The sequence below is a fragment of the Vanessa cardui genome, chromosome 14 (assembly GCF_905220365.1).
Source record: "Vanessa cardui chromosome 14, ilVanCard2.1, whole genome shotgun sequence".
NCBI classification, from domain to species: Eukaryota; Metazoa; Arthropoda; class Insecta; order Lepidoptera; family Nymphalidae; genus Vanessa; species Vanessa cardui.
The window spans coordinates 3,655,766-3,676,520 of record NC_061136.1 but is presented as its reverse complement, the minus strand read 5'-3'; the positions used below and the strand labels follow the sequence as shown (position 1 = coordinate 3,676,520).

At 32.7% G+C, this 20,755-nt stretch overlaps 1 protein-coding gene across 6 annotated transcripts in view; it reads left to right on the top strand.

Moving 5' to 3' along the window:
* LOC124535114 (chaoptin) overlaps positions 1–20,755 on the top strand; it is a 91,858-nt gene that overhangs the window by 35,078 nt on the left and 36,025 nt on the right. For all 6 annotated transcript variants that reach the window (XM_047111186.1, XM_047111187.1, XM_047111188.1 and 3 more), the window contains one exon: positions 18,236–18,297. In XM_047111186.1, coding sequence (XP_046967142.1) covers positions 18,295–18,297 — 3 coding nt within the window. In that variant the 5' untranslated portion in view covers positions 18,236–18,294. The remainder of the gene's footprint in view (positions 1–18,235; positions 18,298–20,755) is intronic.

The window sequence follows — 20,755 nt, the reverse complement described above, 5'->3', positions numbered from 1 at the left end:
TGTAACCTTAGATCTTTAGAATTACGCAACGGATTTTGATGTGGTTTTTTTAATAGATACAGTGATTCTAAAGGAGGTTTTTTGTATATAATACATGGATAATAGTAAAGAAACACTCATGATTTTAGAAGAGTCTAATGTGATGTCGTAAGTAAACAAATTCTGTAGTATATTTAGTATCAATATTGCACCCGTGCGAAGCTGAGGCGGGTCGCTAGTACAAAATAGATTAACTTATCTATTGCTAGTTGCTCGAGTAGGACACTGCGCGCCCAGCGCTAGTTATCCGTCGTGGGTTGCGGGAAGTTATTTTTTAATCTGTAACATTTCTTATTGTATAGCTTTTTTAACCGACTTCAAAAAAAGGAGGAGGTTCTCAATTCGTCGGGGCCTTTTTTTTTTTTTTTTTTTTTTTTTTTATGTATGTTACCGAATTACTCGAAGATGGCTGGGCCGATTTTGACAATTCTTTTTTTGTTTGAAAGGGCATGTTTTACAGGTGGTCCCATTGTCAGGAGATCAGGATCTGATGATGGGATCCTGGAGAAATCGAGGGAACTTCTCAAATTTTATAGGCAGACCTATAGTGATTTCGGTTTTATTCAAAGTGCCTTGGTCATATGCTCACGAAAAGTAACATTTGATGAAGTGGAACTGATGATGAAGACCACAACTGGTAATCAGAACCTATTAGTAAATAACTATTTTACGGGTTTAGTTCTATTTCTTTAAGATAGTCGTCAAGCAATTGATGTAAGTAAACATGCCTATGATGAGGTCTAGCTGATGGTGGACTACCAGGAGAACTCCTCAATGATTAACGGCATTGCATCGGGAAAAATGGTATTGTCTAATTGGCGATGAGAGAGTTAACATTAGGCTATTGTAACTTAGGTAACGCTTAATTCGAGTTGAAAACTCATCGGTATATAACAGGTTGTTATTGACATACTTTTTTAAAGAAATGTACTGAGTATAATAAAGTGAATGACAAACACTAATTGTAATTATAAATAACAAAACAACACTGAAAAGCAGTAAATAAATTTTTATAAATAAAAAAAAACCGCCTTCAAAAATGAACTAAAAAGAAAAAAATAATCAGTTACATCCATATCCAATTTACGATTTTTTAATCACCTTTTGAAGTCGGTGCCAACAAAGTAAATAAATTCCTATATTGAAATCATTTAATTTGTATCGATAGTAAGGTTTGTCTATTGGTGTCATCTATACAATAAATAGATTTAGTTTTTGTATGTATGTATTATGTATCTATTTTAGCAATGTTGGCACCGACTTTGAAAGGTGATTAAAAAATCGTAAATTGGATATGGATGTAACTGATTATTTTTTTCTTTTTAGTTCATTTTTGAAGGCGGTTTTTTTTATTTATAAAAATTTATTAAATCTGGCAGTTCCCGAGATAAAGGAGTAAACTCTTACAACTTACATAGTCTATACTAGTAGTCACCCGCGGCTTCTCTTGCGTTTTAGGGTGTTGGTTGTCATGTGTTATGCAAATAAGTGGCCTATGTCCTTTCTTGGAGGTTCAACTTATACTTCATATCAAATTTCATCAAAATCGGTTCAGCGGTTTGGTCGTGAAAGAGCGACAAACAGACAATCAGAGTTTATAATATTAATATAGATTAGAGATAAAAATTGATCTTGGTAATTGTACTTAAGCTGATACTAATTGGCCTTAATAGCAAAGCTGTCTAATCTGAACGAGATTAATTACAGCTCATTATTGTATATATGTATATATACATTTTTTTTTACGCATGGATTCCTAATCTTAATGTTTTATCTGGTAGCCCAGTGGATAAAACAGTAAGTTAAAAGCATACCCCACATATTTAAAGTGCATATTGTATTTATAATAACTTTGCTGTCGAAACGCTTGGCCCTTGGAGTAGTGGTGCAAAAAGCTTCATCAAAAGTATAACACCTCGCCTCATTGCCTCCACTGGTGACAGGAGGGCTGGTTCGTTTTTTGCCCAGAGGATCGGAATTGCGATTCAACGGGGAAATGCTGCTAGCATTCTTGCCACCATTCCACGCGGTCAAGATTTGTACAGTAACTAGTTTTAGTTCATATTTGTATATATATATTTAAGCATTTAATGTTGTTAATTCTTATGTTAATAAAGATTTCTTTATAATTAATTTCAAACTGAATGGTGGATTTAATATTTACGAAGAAAGATGCAAATCATATGATATTCTGCCACATGTATATTCAATCCCATAATTTCCAATAAATTTTGAAACTGAACGTCAAAAGTAAGTGTTATCGACAATGGAAAGGAAGAAAGGCTTAAGTGCCAGAATGGTACTTCTGGAAAATGAGGCTTAAAGTTATGTTATTAAACTTCATTTCTCGGAAGAACAATTTTGGTCCTTAGACTCATGGTATACATATTTGGGAATTATCATTTTTATTATTATGGATGGTCGTTTTTAATATCCGGCTCCAAATATAACAATAACTATAACTACGTTATATAATCGTAAATCGACTTTTAAGTAGTCTAATATTTTTCATATCATTTTACCTAGGAGGACTCTCAAAAATATGTTAAATATGCAATTATTTTTATTACTTTTTAGTGCATTTTTATTTGTTTTAAAATAGTGTTTTGTTTGAAGTCGGTTTTACTTTTTGTTAAAATTTTATTTATATAAAGGAAGCGTTAAATTTGTAATCGTCACCGAAAATAATTTAACCTAAATATGAAACTATGTAATCTTTTACCATGTAATTTGAACGTAACAAATCGTGATGAGTTAAAACACGTGAAACTTTACCGCACTCATTTGAAATTTCATGTATATTTGTGAATATATGTATATCACATACACATGATAATAACTTATCATGTGTATGTGTCGGACGGAAATTTGACACATGAGCAATCGAAGGTCAAATGAACTTCAAAATCTTCTATGCAAACGAGGAAATGTCCTCAGCTTAGTAAAAATGTACAGAATTGAAATGTAATGATTACTTTTGCTTCTACGTGCCATTCGTAAGCTAAATTTTTGAAGGAAGTCTGTATGTTCAAATTATAGTATGATGATATATGATTAATTAACAATTGATCCAAATATTCAATACAATTTTGTCCGAGTTAAAAATAGTACATTATTTAAGTTAAAATTGTCATTAATATGGGACTTCGGATGGTAGCAATATTAACAAAGAAAGCCGCTTTTTTATTGTTACAATAAATTATCAAACCACCCATTACGCACCGAACGCACATATTTCGGAATCGGTGATATATCTTCTAGACCCTTTAGAACGGATATTCCGTATTTCTTTCTGGCTTGTAAGATAAAGATTGTAATAACTCGCCTTATAAGCGTTGTTTAAATATAATTTATAGCCTATAGCACTCAATATAAACATGGCGTTTACTTGGTGGCAGGACTTTGTGTAAGCCTGAGTATGTACCACCCATTCATCAGATATTACTTTTTTGATGCGTGAGTGAGCCAGTCAGTGGCTTCGGTGTAATGTAAGGAATGGTTATTATAACGTCAATTTTTATAGGCGGTGGTGACCACTTACCATAGTGTTTCATTTACACACCTACTTTTCACAAATATTGATATATACCAGTGAAAAATATTGGGATCATTAGATTCAGAGACTAAATAACAAACAAGTATTACCTCTTTATTATATTTATGTTATAAAGAGGTAGTATTTGTTTGTTAGTTATTAAATTAATGAACTCTCAAATTGGATCTAAATTGAAATGGCATTTTTTATTTAAATAATGTTAACATTTGAAAATATATTAATATACAATAAGATTCTTATTGTACAAAGTTTCATACCCTCATCCCATCGTATACATAAAGATTTAATCAAAATTTTCAAATAGCAATTCTCGTCTTAATCGGTCGTATCCCCAAATATCCTTTCGGCAAATACCTACACGAAACCAATATACTTGAAATTCAATTTTCGCATTTCATTGGCTTAGACTGTTTTATGTCATTCGATAAATCGGTCAGATTTCAATAAAGTTTCTTAAACAAAGATTGGAATTTGAATTCCGGAAACCTTCGCATCATAAACCTTAGAGTAGCGTTGGGTGATTTAAACGCTGTTTCTTTATTTTTTACTTTTAAATTCAGCTTATAATCTTGTGCACATGGGGGAATGGGTACATCGTGAATATATCTATATATATGAGAAGTGAGATGAGCAAATCTGAATAATTATATAACATCTATAGCTTCAGTAATCGAAGTTAGGTTATATATTATTAATTTCAAGAGTAAATATACTTTACTTGCGAGTAGGTCGCAAAATTTCTGCTGCCAATAATAATAGCAATAATAAATACTAAAATTTGACAACATCACATGCATTATTCTGATCCCAATGCTTATTAGTGTTGTGATACAGTTTGTGGAGGTGAGCCCTAGTAGCAAAAGGCAGGGTTTATTTATTTATTCATAGTATCAACATCGCAAATATAAAAAACTTACAACTTTGTCACACTTAAAACAATTCATCTGATTTATGAGCGACAATTATAAATACACATGATTTGCCTGAATACTTACCTACTGCCTATCTTTTTAATAAACTAAACAATTCAAAAAAAGAATTAGATATTTTTTAATCTGAACAAAATTAGTATGCCTCTGTTTCAGTTTCAGCTCATAAATACGTAGTTTCATTAAAATCAGTACTTGTTACCCGAGAAAACGAACAATTTCCTTTTTTAAAAATGCTCATTGTAATGTATAATGTCATTCACGTGTGTATGAATAAAATTTGTGTTTTTAATGAAAACAATTCAAGAATAACTCTTGGTACTTAATTACAAAGAAAAGTGTTATTCTCACTAATTTCGTGTTTAATTAAATTCGAGTATAACATGTATTCAGTCGGAGAGTCTAACGAACTTGTATTTGACTAATTCTTGAACGAAAATTAAATTTCCTATTACGAATATATTCACGTGAACTTAATTAACATATATTATGTTGCTTCACTAAAATGTTATGACTATTTTTTGTTGTAAAATTGTTACGAATGTTCTTGTTGCTGATTTTCGTTTATTTATACATAATATTATTAATGCAAAAGTTACTATGGAGCTGAGATGGCCCAGTGGTTAGAACGCGTGCATCTTAACCGATAATTGCGGGTTCAAACCCAGGCGAGCACCGCTGATTCATGAGCTTAATTTGTCTTTATAATTCATCTCGTGCTCAGCGGTGAAGGAAAACATCGTGAGTAAACCTGCATGTGACAAATTTCATAGAAATTCTGCCACATGTGTATTCCACCAACCCGCATTGGAACAGCGTGGTGGAATATGTTCCAAACCTTCTTCTCAAAGGGAGAGGAGGCCTTTAGCCCAGCAGTGGGAATTTACAGGCTGTTACTTTACTTTTTACTTTTTAAAAGTTACTCTGTCTGTATGTATGTCTTTCGTTCTGTCATGACCATACTAATTTGAATTTTGTGAAATTTGTTATGAAGCAAATTTGAACTCCTAAGCACATAGGCGAGTTTTTTTGCTTACTTACAACCAATCCTAAAAACGCAAGCGAAACCGACAGCAACAATTAGTTTAATATATTTCATAGGTTCACATCAGGGTACAACAAATCAGCTTCAGAAGATCTGCATGATGTTTTTGATGAAATTGTGGAACATGTATATCAACTAATCGATATGTATTGTGGTGAAATATTATCCTTAAGTAATTTATAAAAAATTAATACCGATTTCAAAATTAGAAACAGCTAGTTGATAGGTCAATTGAAAAAAACAAAATGTAGCGATGTCAAAGGATTTTATTATCGTACTAAATTATTCGAGACCTTTCTAGAATACAAGTAAATTGTGTCAAACGAAAAGTAACAAAAATCTATATAGCCAGTAAAAATTATTAAAGACCCAATTATTGATGAGTCATTTTGTAAGACCCAATGTCTTATGACATTGCTTATATTAGACAGCTCTAATACTAGTGAACTAAAATAACAAAATATATCTATGAAACTACTAGACCGATTTTAATTAAGACCTACACTGTTACCTAAGTTGAATTGTACCTAATTCAATTTAAAAATTAACATCTCAATACGACTTAGTTTTCGGGAAATTCGTGAACAAACATACACACAGTGCTTGGAAGCCTAAAAGAATCATCATACCCAAATATATTTCAATTTTAAAAAAGTTATATTTACACATCAAACTGATAACCTCTTTTTTTACAAGTCGGGTTACATGGGTCAGTCATTTACAGACTTGTTTCTATATTCATTGAGACAATATTTTAAAACTAATTTTACTAAAATACAGCTCTTTTTAATCACATTGCTGGAGTGCATCTCGTATGTTCACCGATGCTCATATCGATGACTTTCACGGTAGAGGAGATAGCCGCGTCAATGTCAGAAAGGTTACGTGGAAGTACCTACGATATACTCGTATTACATACGCTTTCTGTTCAATTTGATTTAAAAAAAAATAGAAGCTTCGTGGAACACGGTTGAAGCAAAGTTGTTTTCGATATATATTATGTATTAATAGAAGCGACAAAATAAATTAACAACGTATTGCAATAAGTAAATGACATGGACAGAATTATTATTTAAAATGCAAAGTAAGAAAATTATATTTTAGAAAACTGTATACAATAGAAAGACTTAGAGAGATAGAGAAGAAATGATCGCCTGGAGGAAAGAGGTTATACTTATTTGACGATTTCTACCAGCTCATTCTTCTGTAAGCCGTGTAAAAGAATTCCGCTCCTAATAATAATAATAGTAAAAGCCTGTAAATTTTCCACTGCTAATCCTTAGCTCTTTCTCTTTGAGGAGAAATTTAAGATCATATCCCACTACGTTGATCCAATGTTGTTTGATTCACATGGCAGAATTTTATTTTATTTTATTTTGAAATTATATGCAGGTTACCTCACAATGTTTTCTTTCACCGCTTGAGATGAAGTATAAACATAAATTAAGCAAATGAAAATTCAATGGTGATTGCCTGGATTTGAACCCTCAATTTTATCGGTTAAGATGCACGCGTCCTCATGGAATAATATAAATTATCAAGGTATTAACTTCGTTCTCGTGATTCATACATTCGTAGATAATGTCGAAATGTCGAGCTAGTAAATATCCCGTGATTAATAAGTGTTATTAGCTACACTGTTATATATGGTACATCAAATTAAATAATGTAACATATATTTGTTTATACCTGAATAATTTGTTTGTTTATTCTTTGAAATCAATGAAAGAGTATAGTTTCGTTCTACTTATACATAAATGTGTTTGTAATTCATTTCTTGCGTGACACAGGATATTATAAGGGGTAGTTAACAACGTATTATGTAACGACCTTGACTTCACGGTTAAATGAATATTTTCTAGCCTTTTTTTGTAGCAGGAAATTGTTAGTTTCTTTGAAATATTATTATATTTTTAGAAATCTCTTTACGATTTTTTGAAATAAATACCTTTAAGCGGAATACATAGAACCGATCGAAATCGTCACGAAACTAAAAAGCGTTATGCGCCCTCAAGGTGATTTTTACCCGACCCCCTCTGTAAACGCATTTATCAAAAAAAAATCCAAAATATACTTTATTCAAGTAGATTATTAAAGGACCTTTTAAATCATCATTTACAAACTATATTAAGTAGAGCTATCACCGATTCGGAATACTACTTAAATTTACATTGGTTATTGTTTTAATTCAGACGGAAATTTAATAATAATTTTATTTCATATCATTTAATAATTCTCAAACGTTGTTAAATTATTTTATATAAGGGAAGCGACTTCCCGGCCGGATGTCCCAAGACAGCTCTTGTTCTTTTTCATAACCTTGTTTTGATACATCCAATTCTGAAATGTCCAAACTATATCACTTCGCTCCTAAAACAATATTTTTGTTTCAAATAATGTCACTGGGCCTTAACGTAACCGACTTAAGTACGCCATCCCAAATTATCAATATTTATTTCTTATGTGAATATGATCTTTACACAAACGTTATAACGTGTAATATCATATGACCTAATATATTCGTCAATTTGACACGTCGATTTGCTTTCTCGGGTTGAACTGACGCGAGAATCTATAGCGACGAATAGCGTCGTATGGCGCGATAGGGAGCTATTTCTATCGGTTGTGTAAATCGGCAGTAATCGGTTTTACGTATTTTGCCGATGCTACATCTGAGTTGTGTCGTACTATAACTTATATAACACAGTCATAATTCAATAACATTAATATTGATGACAAATGGAGAACACGTATGAGAAATGACTCTTAAAAGAGGAGATATAATGAATAGTTTGTTGGTTTATCTTTTGTTTTTATAAAAGAGTTTCATCGATAGTGTTTGTCTAGTCCGGCATTTAAAAGATAAATCGTCACATTCAGCCAAACACATAAGAAAATGATTAAATGCAGGACTTACAGAACGTTTACTAGAGCTAGCCTATACGACTGCTCAACTGGATCAGCTTGGTTCACATTCCGAATTGGAATTATAAATGTTTCTTAGACTTTTTTAGTCAATGAATTCGCAATAGCATTTCATACGTCGGAGGTTTATACTGCCGTGCTTTGCAAACCACGTATAGTTATTGGCCCTAAGCCGGTCGTGTCGGATTGCGGGGTTATCGGATTATGATAATGTACACGCGCCTGCATTCCCATTATATGAGTGTTTGCTATATTGGTCGTTTCAGTTAAGATGACTAGACTATTTACTTGGTGGTTAGACTTTGTTAAAGCTCTTATTACGTACCACCGCCAAACAAAAATACTTAGGATTGTTGTGTTCTTGTTTGGAGAGCGGAACTACAGACATAAAGGATCTAACATTGAGGTTCCAAGGTCGTTGGCGCCTTAGTGTTGCCTGGATGGAATGAAAGATGGCTTAAAGTTTCTTACGGTACCATCGCCAACGTCAATGAGTGAAAGACCGCTTACCATCAATTGACTCGTCCGCCTACCTATCCCATTAAATACATTATTTTATATAACAGTTAATAAAAGTTCTTGTTATAGACGACATTCAATGTATTAAAAATAGTAACTTAAATTTCAATTACCACACAATTAAAAAAAAGAAGTCGTTGTCTATGATTTATATAGAAACTGTTCGGTAACGTTCTGTGTGAACAGAATTATTTAATACACGTAAAAGACATCATCGTCACAAATAAACAAGACGATGAAGCTGTCTTAGGCGGGAAATTGTAGGTCGTAATTCGTAATTACAACAATTAGTCAAGCTTTATGTGGAGACGAATTTATTTCTCTACATTTTACATTCGTAACATGTCTGAGACGTTCATTATGATACGTAATAGGTGACGTCATAAATGTAACAAGAACCCAACGTAGGTATGGAATAAATAATGATCTACCATTTCGTATTTAACATGACACTTTAGTCTTTAACTAAAGAGTTTTGTGATTTTGTTTTTTGTTTCTGTTTGGTAAAATTACTATATTATATTATTGAGCCGAGATGGGCCAGTGGTTAGAACGCGTGTATCTTAACCGATGATTTCGCATTCAAACCCAGGCAAGCACCACTATATATATATATATATATATATATATATATATATATATATGTGCTTAATTTGTGTTTATAATTCATCTCGTGAGGAAACCTGCATGTGACTAATTTTATTGAAATTCTGCCACATGTGCATTCCACCATCCCGCATTGGAACAGCGTGGTGGAATATATTCCGAGCCCTCTCCTTAATGGGAGAGGCCATTAGCCCAGCAGTGTGAAATTTACAGACTGTTACTTTACTTTACTTTTTTTTTACTATATAATAAGGTGAATTTGTGTGAAACCCAGGCAAGTGGTACTTGCCTGGCTTTGAACCCGAAATCATCGGTTAAGATGCACGTGTTCTAACCACTGGGCCATCTCGGCTATATTTTTTTATATTCTTGTCATAATTTTATTTTAAGTAATATTGTTTTGTTAATAATATATTAATAGTCTATTCGGGTCTGTTCGTGTTTGTTCGGGTCTCTTAATCTGACAACAATAGACGATGTGATTTATTGAGGAACATTTACGTGTATAATTCAGAAAGTTTTTGAGTAAATTGTTTGAAAACGTTGATCGTTAATGCTTTTGGAATAAAACATTCCGACTGGAAGTTTTACCGGCGTGCGGCATGTAAACCAATAGTATATTATATACGTTTAATATAGACCCTTATTCCAATGCGAAACCGGAATGGTGCTAAATGATACTTAGGAAGTTGATTGGATTAGGGCGATGAATGGAGAATGTTATGCCCTTTTCGATATTATAATTTCTCAAAGACCTTTCTGGTTTATCAAATACAATTAATTCTTTATCCAGGTAGGCTTATTATAAAAGCAGTTTTAAATCGTTATATTATAGGATTAAATGGAAGATGAAACTGCTAACAGTTGAAATGTAGATTATATTAAGAAGATATGATGAGGTTTTCTTTTTTTTGTAATACTATTAGTCGCCCGCGGCTTTGCTCGCGTTTAAGGGTGTTGTCATGTGTTAAGTAAAAAAGTAGCCTAGGTATGTCCTGCCTTGCAGTTCAAGTAAATTTGTTATGAAGCAAATACCAAATTTAATCAAATTCGGTTCAGCGGTTTGGCCGTGAAGCGATAAAAAAAGACGATGAAAAACTTTCACATTTTAACGAAAATATAAATAAATATGAGACAACATCACATACATTACTCTGACCCCAATGTAAGTAGCTAAAGCACTTGTGTTATGGAAAATCAGAAGTAACGACGGTACCACAGACACCCAGATCCAAGACAACATAGAATACTAATTATAATCTACATCGACTCGGCCGGGAATCGAACCCGGGACCTCGGAGTGGCGTACCCATGAAAACCGGTGTACTCATCACTCGACCACGGAGGTCGTCATAAACAGACAGAGTAACTTTCACATTTATAATATTAATATAGATTGTATATTTTGAAATTTCATTGAAAATTTATTTAGGTCACTTGTGATTTCATTGAAAATATATTCGATTTTAATTTTTTTTTTTATATATTTACTATAAAGTTTAATAATTTAGCCGCATTGCTGGTTTACACATTTTAAAATACGAGGTGCAGATTAGCCAAATGAAAAATTTATATTACCGTACCGTATTTGAGAGAAAAGTCGTTGACCCAGTTTTCAAATAATTTTTATACAAACCTACATCTATATTATTGTTTTCGTTTATTTGAAATATACTATCACGAGGTTGTATATTAGGGAATTATTAATGAAAAATATTGTATTAAAAATAAAGATATACTTAATAAAAAAAATTATCATTTTTAAAAGAGAATAAATTCATAACTCGTGTTCTTTACAAGGTCAACAAAGAAGAGTACATGATACTTCGCACGTTTCTTAAATTATTTGCACGTGAGTTCGTGCATATTTCGATTGCACACACTTTTTTATAAGAAATCATCAAACAACAACAACAACAGCCTGTAAATTACCACTGCTGGGCTAAAGGCCTCCTCTCCGTTTGAGGAGAAGGTTTGAAACATATTCCACCACGTTGTTCCAATGCGGGTTGGTGGAATACACATGTGGCAGAATTTCTATGAAATTTGTCACATGCAGGTTTTCTCACGATGTTTTCCTTCACCGCTGAGCACGAGATGAATTGTAAAGACACATTAAGCACATGAATCAGCGGTGCCTGCCTGGGTTTCAACTCGCAATCATCGGTTAAGATGCACGCGTTCTAACCACTGGGCCATCTCGACTCTTGTTTATCAAATCATCACGTTTTAGCTTGCTCAGTATTGGAGAACATCACATATGTTACTTCGATCCCAATATAAGTAGCTAAAGAACTTGTGTTATAAAAAATCAGAAGTAACGACTACACCACAAACATCCAAGACAACATAGAAAAGTTTTTCTATCTAAATCGACTCGGCCGGGATTCAAACCCGGAACCTCGGAGAGGCGTACCCATGAAAACCGGTGTACATATCACTCAGGTCGTCAAAGGAAACTTCAACTGTTAGAATGTTTATCTACAAAGGCTCTAATGAATTTTTAACCAGTTCCAACCAACAATTGAAACTGAACACACTTTTAATGCTGGTTATACAAATTCCTGAATAATAAATTATATTCCTTTTAGTACATCAATTGAATAAAGGATTGTTTTTGGTAACGAATTCAAATTCGAAATTCAAATATTTATGTAAAATCATTTTAACTGCCCCAATAGATAGTATAAAACAAAGTCGCTTACCGCTGTCTGTCCCTATTTATGCTTAGATCTTTAAAATTACACATCGGATTTTGATGTGATTTTTTCAATAGATAGAGTGATTCGAGAGGAATGTTTTTGTATATAATACATGGGACTATAATAAAGAAACACTGAAAATTTTAGAAGTGTCTAACTTGGTGGTAGGGCTTTGTGCAAACCCGTCTGGGTAGGTACCACCCACTCACCAGTTATTCTACCGCCAAATAACAGTATTGTTGTGTTCCGGTTTGAAGGGTGAGTGAGCCAGTGTAATTACAGATATGACATCTTAGTTCCCAAGGTTGGTGGCACATTAACGATGTAAGGAATAGTTAATATATCTTACAGCGTCATTGTCCATGGGCGATGGTGACCACTTATCATCAGGTGGCCCATATGCTTGTCCGCCAACCTATACCAAAAAACAAAAACAAATGAATGTCGTAAATAAAAAAAATCTTTAGTTTATTTTGATATCAGTTATTGCACCTATGCAAAACCAAAGTACCCACCACGCTAGTATTTCATACAACAGAAGACTTCAATTAAAATTTATATGTTAAAAGAGCCTGTAAAATTCCATTGCAGGCTTTCCTTTTATCTAATACTTTTTCACTGCCTTAGATCATTCAACACAGCATCATGCAGGCTCCTTGCTTGTCCTTCACCTCCAAGCAATAAAAAAATTACGAATCTGTCACGAAAGTTAACGAGTTCTCACGAATCGCTATCTTATTAAAACGAAGTTGAAATCAATTTTAACACCAATTATCTACTTGAAAAACGAAGAGGCTCGTGACAGGATTTTAACGAGTCTTCGAAAATATTCCCGTGTCCTATCAACGCAATCTTGACTTGTATAAATTTGACAATATAGACTATTTTTTTACAAATCCGATTTAAAAAAAAGCTAGGAAATGCTGCTAACATTAATATTCTCAATTCCAGCCAGCGTTGATTTTTTTTAATTAATCTCTAATTAATTGCGCTTACAATTATTTATTGAAAGACTAGTACGTATGATCGTACAATAACTTTGAGTGAATAATTGCGACATGTTAATTAAAAGCGTTACTTTATTTAGACTTTATAGTAAAACTAACCCGCAATGAGATTTTATTTCTTCGTTAGTTATTTTTCCATAAAATAAATAATCGTAGTGAGTTATATTTTTTTGGTTTTTTTTTTTTATTTATTTATTGGCTGAATATCAAACTAATTTTGTACTTATTATTATATATAATACTGTACTGTACTGTACTGTACTGTAAGAGTCTGCTCTTACTTGATAACTTCATACTGTGTTAATTATGTACAAAGATACGTAACATGATTTAAAAAAATATTCTTGTTAATTCTAGTATTGGAAAGTGAATTTTAGCAATTGGATTTACCTGTAAATATTTAAAGTCATATTTTTATAGTGATAATAATAGTGTCTAACAGTTCAATCTCTACTGGACACATATATTTTCAATAAAAATTAAATTTTAAAAATAGAAAATCCAAACAATAATCGTCTCTACAACGTTAGAACTCAAGATGGCCAGCCATTGTTCGTATTTCCTTTCAACCTAAACGTCAACGTGCTATGAATAAGAACGTCAGTTGCTCAAGACATCAATAAACTTATAACTACATAGCGGACCATTAAGATTTTGACGATTCAATTAAAGACTTCTCAATAAATAGTCTAAAATCTACGAGCTGAGGTGGCCCAGTGGTCAGAACGCGTGCATCTTAACCGATGATATCGGGTTCAAACCCAGGCAAGCACCATTATATGTAAGTGCTAAATTTGTGTTTATAATTCATCTCGTACTCGGCGGTGAAGGAAACATAGTGAGGGAACCTGTATGTGTCTAATTTCATCGAAATATTTTCCAAACCCTCTCCTTAATGGAAGAAGAGGCCTTAGCCCAACAGTGGGAAATTAACAGGCTGTTACTTTACTTTTTTTAGTCTAAAATTTCGCAGTTATTTTCCGAAATACATCAAAATCCTGACGCCAGTCGGCTGTATAATGTGTTGCTACCATTTTATTCGTGGCTTTGGGCGCTGAATCTTAACAAGGTCATAAATATTGATTCCACAGACTTTCGCAGGCCATTTTACCAACATTCAAACCGAATATAAAATTAACGCACACATTCATAATTAAACACAACATAAGAGTCATAAATAATAATACAACTAAGCCCATATATTGTTAGTATCAATCTTATACTGATACTAAATATACTACAGATTTTTTCCTGTTTCTTTACAAAATTGTATATACAAAAACTTTCCTCTCAAATCACTCTATGTATTTAATAAACTTACTAAAAATCCCGTGTGAATTAAATTAATAACTAAAGAAAAGATACAATAAAACAATATAGATATATAAGAGAGAAAAAGGAGGGAAAGGTAACGTCATCTGTGGAAGTCATAATGTTTTCCTTACGAAATGATTTCACCAGATTTGCTAGTTCACTTTACTAAGCCTTTGCTTTTACTTTAAAAAAAAACTATAATTTTAATAAAGTGCACAAGCGTGTAACTCTCATAAAGTCCGAAATACCATATAAATATTTTTAAATAACCATAAATCCTGGATTTAAACCTAGTCCTACCTAGTCTTAACTAGTCTAACCTTACCTAGTCTTTGGACGAACGTTATACACTAATAACAAATCAAGCACGGTAGTTAAAAAATTATTCACTCAAGCACGGACCAGTACTTGTTGATTTTCATCGAGGAAATTTTGAACGAATTGAAGCACTTAATTGCTTTAATTAATTTTGTATATACCGTAAACAAACTCTGTACTTATTCTTTTATAATTATAAAAGGTAAGGAATATTGAAATGCTGCCAGTGCCTTATATTGAGTTTTGTATTGAGGATCGATTAAATGGAGCTTCAAAAGTGCTCGCATGAACCTACTCGAATAAAGTATATTTTGATTTGATTTCAATTCATAGAAACTTTACTAACCTTTTATATTAATGATAAAAACAGTCTACTGTCGAAACTGCTGTTATTGTTTGATATTATATTAGCGGATAAATCTTCATTAGTGTGTGAGTCTTAGCCGAGATAGTAAGTCAAATCAAATCAAATCATTCAATCTATTCAAGTAAACTTAGCAATTAACCGTTTTTTAATCGTCAATAATTAAATAGGGCGAGGTGGTAGGGCTTCGAACTCTCACTCATCAGTAATTCTTCCGCCAAATAACAGTACTCAGTATTGTTGTGTTCCGGTTTGAAGGGTGAGTGAGCCAGTGTAACTATAGGCACAAAGGACCTAACATCTTAGTTCCCAAGGTTGGTGGCACATTGAAGATGTAAGGAATAGTTAATATTTCTTACAGCGCAATTGTCTATGGGTGATGGTGACCACTTACCATCAGGTAGCCCAAATGGTCGTCCCCCAACTTATACCATAAAAAAAATACTACGTATCACCGTTTCGGAAAGCTGCTTCTAGCGAGAAGAAACGCCAAGAAACTAGCATAGTTGCACAAATTAAAAACAGATTTACACTGCTGTTCTTTACAGTAATTAGTGTCGTGTGATGGAACCCGGCCTAACTCGAGGCGTTTCTTTCTAAAAAGTACTCTTTTAATGGATAATATGATTTAGTTTTTAATTAATCTTATTAAAAGCGGGTTCAAATTAAGCAAACACTGAAATTTCATTTGATTATATTTACGTTCATAATTAGAAAAGCTCGTGTCTGCATGTATCGGTTAAAAACGTATGTATCTACAAATCTTATTGGAATTTAAAAGGAGGTTTTAGACCAGCAATGGGTCTGCTATCACTTGCGTTTAGAGTAAGATTAATATCAACATTCTATTAACACGTTGGCTGCTGCATCATTTCTTTATTTTTCCATTCCTGCGGTACCAGGCCTTTAATACCACGTATGAAATCATAATACCTTTACGAAGCTTATTAGACCTCGTAACGCTTAAGAAACTACTAAACTTATTGTGATATAATGCTGTAATGTGATCGAATTTGATGTCTTGAATGCCATACATGATCAAAAAATAAGTAGGTACACCATAGGATTTTGTTTTCAAGAGGCATCCTATGAATATATTTATCACTCTCTTACAATATATCAGTTAGCCTGAGCACGACAGAGAAGTCTATCTTTTTCTAAGCCACACCCCTGTGTGTGGTAAACGAGGTCTAATAAGGCTGGTATCTCCCTAGATACCAGGCTTATTAGACCTCGTTTAGCATTGAACGTGTTAATAAATACCATGAACGCGGTTACGTTTGATTGATATTATAAACAGTCAACATCTATGAGCTGTATATTTGATTTATTAAATACGATTCAGCTAATTTTATCGCGTACTCGACCACTTGATTTATGACAGCTGTTTTATTTCTAGAGCGTTCCTGGTTAATTTCTGATCTCTTATGACATTCCTACGGGAAGATTTGACAGGGTGAAATTTGATTTATATAAAAAAATAAGATTGATTAGAAATAAAATGACAATTTATTTAAAGCTGAGCCAAGATGGCCCAGTGGTTAGAACACGTACATCTTAACCGATAATTGCGGGTTCAAACCCAGGCAAGCTATGTTGAATATTCATGTGCTTAATTTGTGTTTATAATTCATCCCCTACTCGGTGGTGCAGGAAAACATCTTGAGGAAACCTGCATGTGTCTAATTTCGTAGAAATTTAACCACATGTCTATTCCACCAACCCGCATTGGAACAGCATGGTGGAATATGTTCCAAACCTTCTCCTCAATGGGAAAAGAGGGCTTAGCCCAGGAGTGGAAAATTTACAGGCTGTTGTTGTTATTTAAATTTGTTTTATAAAAGCATGTTAGGTCTTATTGCATTAATTACTTAAAAGAAAGTATTTTATTAATTCATAAAACAATCATTTATATGTCTTAGACTCCAATTTATATAACAATTATGCAACATCATATGCAAAATTGTAAGATTACCATTGTTCTGAAACTTACAACTTAGTTTAACGGTCGGATTTAAACAGTTACGGCATAAACATAACATATATGCTACATAGTATGTTTAATAGTCACATATATAATGTTACATGTTAAATTTAACGCTTTAATACAATAACATGCAACACTTGCGAAGTTAACTTACCGACAAATTGTTGTTTGTAACTTTAGTTATGAAGTATTTCCTTTTGGACTGACCTTATATCTTTAACAGTAGTACTTAAAAGTTTAATTTACATAATATATTCTATAATGTATAAGGGATTTGTGTTATTTATACTTGATGGTATGGTTCGTTGCAAAGTTGTTTAGGTACCACCCAGTTGTCAGGTATTCTACCACCAAATAGCGATCACTTAATATTGTTGTCGTAATTGATAACCGGAATCATTTAGAATGTAATGTGAATAAAGCGTTTTTGAATCGTCAATATTTAAATACTTCCAAAATTTTGGAAAGCAGCCTCCAGCGAAATATAGCAAAAAGAAACTCGCATAGTTGCTGTTTCCAAATAAATAAATGTACAATGCTGTATTTCACAATAATCATTGTCCTGTGATGGAACTTGCCATTTTTACAAAAATGTAAAAAAAAAAAACTGTACCAAAAACAATATCAAAAACTGTGTAGCACAATTTAAATAACTGTGATTATTATTTTTTTGCTGTCGGTACATTAATTTGCTGTCCTTACATTGATTTCATACGTTAAATTTGATCTAATAAAGATGCGCAATATTTATTAACTGGAACATAATCCTTTTGCATAATAAACTTTCCTTGATCCAAATAAATATATAACTTCAAACACGTCATAATATTTTTCATTCAAATGCATAAAATAAAAACAGTTTTCACATAATCGGTCAAAACAATAATCGGAGCGCCCTATATTCAACTATTTCAATCTTTCCAGGATGCTGACCGACTGAGCCGAATGCTGTTTTATGGGGAAGTGCACTTACGTTTGCAGTCATGGTGAGTTCATTGCGTGATAACAACTTGAAAGCTTTAAAACATGATTATTTATACGCCGCTAGAAATAAAATCATATTTGATTTATTCAAATGAGTAGAAGGAATATTGCTGCTTGGCTGAGGCCACCTCTCTCTTCGAAGAGAAAGTTAGGACCATGTAACATGGTTCAGTGGTTTCACATAGGGCATAAGTTTGTTGGAATTAGACAAATACTGGTTTCATCACGATGTTTTTCTTCACCATCGAGCTGGAGATGAGCTATGAAGACATTTTATGTACACGAAAGTTCAGTGTTGCTTGTCTAGGTTTGAACTCGCAATCATTGGCTAAGATGTACGTGTTCTAACCCCTAGGCCGTTACAATTAATACATTGAATATAATATAGACACGTATTTCAAATGATGTATTTAAGTTATCGCAATGTATTTTACTTCAAAAAGGAGAGATGAAATTTTTTCAGTAGTGGGATTTTTTTAAATTTCAATTGTTTTGATTTACTTTAGAACCGCTTTACTTATTTATTTAAATTCGGAGAATAAAACACATGTATCTTAGAAAAGTCCACAACACTCCATCGCTGGAATAATCCTATACTGTAACAGTTCAGACTGGAGCATTACATGAGTGCGTTACAAAAACTGAGCATTACAATTCGCAATCTGAATCTGATTAGAAGAACCCTTTGCCTTAACCCATTTTCCCATTTATAAGGGAGGATAACGTCACGTCATTTATACCGTTTAACATCAGTGATTGCCTCGTTGGTCTGTCTAGATATAAGGTCGCAGATTCCGAGGTTCTGGGTTCAAACCCTAGATGAATCCGATGAAATTTTATTTGTTTATTGCGTCGAAACCTTCGATAGTACGTAAAACCGATGTTCCGGCACCTAAACGCGTTCCTTTCCGTGTTTTATTTACTGTCCTAACAATATGAATGAAAGATATTTTTTTCTGTTTATTTTATTAATATTAACTAAGAGTTTTTTTATACTTTAGTTGTTTATGCACATTATATAATTGAAGAGTAAACCCCTCTGACAAGAAAATGTATTATGTCCGCTAGAGAGATCTAACCTTAAATATACAATGTATACTGAGTGCATCTGTATTTGCACACACACTTGTGCATAGTATGTCCTGCGCAAAATGCAGATTTTTTGTTGCGTCCGAAAGGAAGATATTACATCATCATCAGTGATGTTATACACATTTAGTACCGTAAAGCAAGAAGCTTGTTTGATTAGCTTCTAATTAATTATGGTTCAATAAGTATTAACGTACGTATGTGTAGTATATAAAAAATTGTACCTAAATTTATATAGAATATTCTATCATTTATTTTATCGAGATAGCAAAAGAACTATTCTTAAATCAAATATGTGGCACTAATTCGTGTTATACAGACATTCTATTTTTAAACAAATCACAAAGACTCACAAAATATTCTCAACTAGCTTTTGCCCGCGACTTCGTTCGCATGGACTTCAGGTTCGTCCCGTCTAGTCTAGTAATCGCTTCGTAAATAAGCCATTATTTCTCGTACAAAGTAAAGGATAAAAAATGGTTATTGTGGGTTATTCCTAAGAGATAAACATATACCATCACGGACTTTTTTGTAGACCTTTTTAAGTTGTACAATACTGTAGTACATTGTTTTGATCTATCTTGTAGGATTCAGTCAGAATTGCAATGTAAGCGCAAAAAATGTGTTTTTTTACGACCTCACATTAGACACCTCAAAAATTGTAGCCTACATGTTATTCTGATGTATAAGCTATATTGTGGTAAAGTTTCATTCAAATCCATTCAGTAGTTTTTACGTGAAAGAGTAACAAACATCCATACATCCATACATACAAACTTTCGCCTTTATAATAGTAGTAGGATTATTTTGGTTAAGTGCCAAGAAATAATGTTACATAATCTTGACACGATAGATGGTTTGATGATGAGATATCGACTTTATTAAAGTTTACAACTCTTATATTCGCTAGTGAATGAAATTGATACATTGTTTGTCAATATTGATCTAATGCACTATTAAAAAATATAATTATTAACCGAAGTTAAATACCTTTGTTTGTATACTCTATTCCAACCATAACAGGAAAAAAGTCAAATAAACAACATAAGATAATATGCACGCGTTCTAAGCACTGTGACATCTCTGCTCATAAAGATCTGCAAATAAAGATATACTGATCATAAACTTTGAATAGTACACAATATAGTAGTTATTAGCAAATCTCATTAAATACGTAAATCTCAAGTTTGATTATCCTTTTTCCATTGGAATAGGCCAAAGGCTAGGACAGGTAGCTATTCAATAAGTAAACAGTCAATAATAGTCATTTCTACCCAGGTATTGCAATAATAGTCTTACCCTTGCCCTAAATTCTTTGTAGCAACAATCAATATAAATCCCTTTGAATACGTCGTGTGAATTTAACGACTT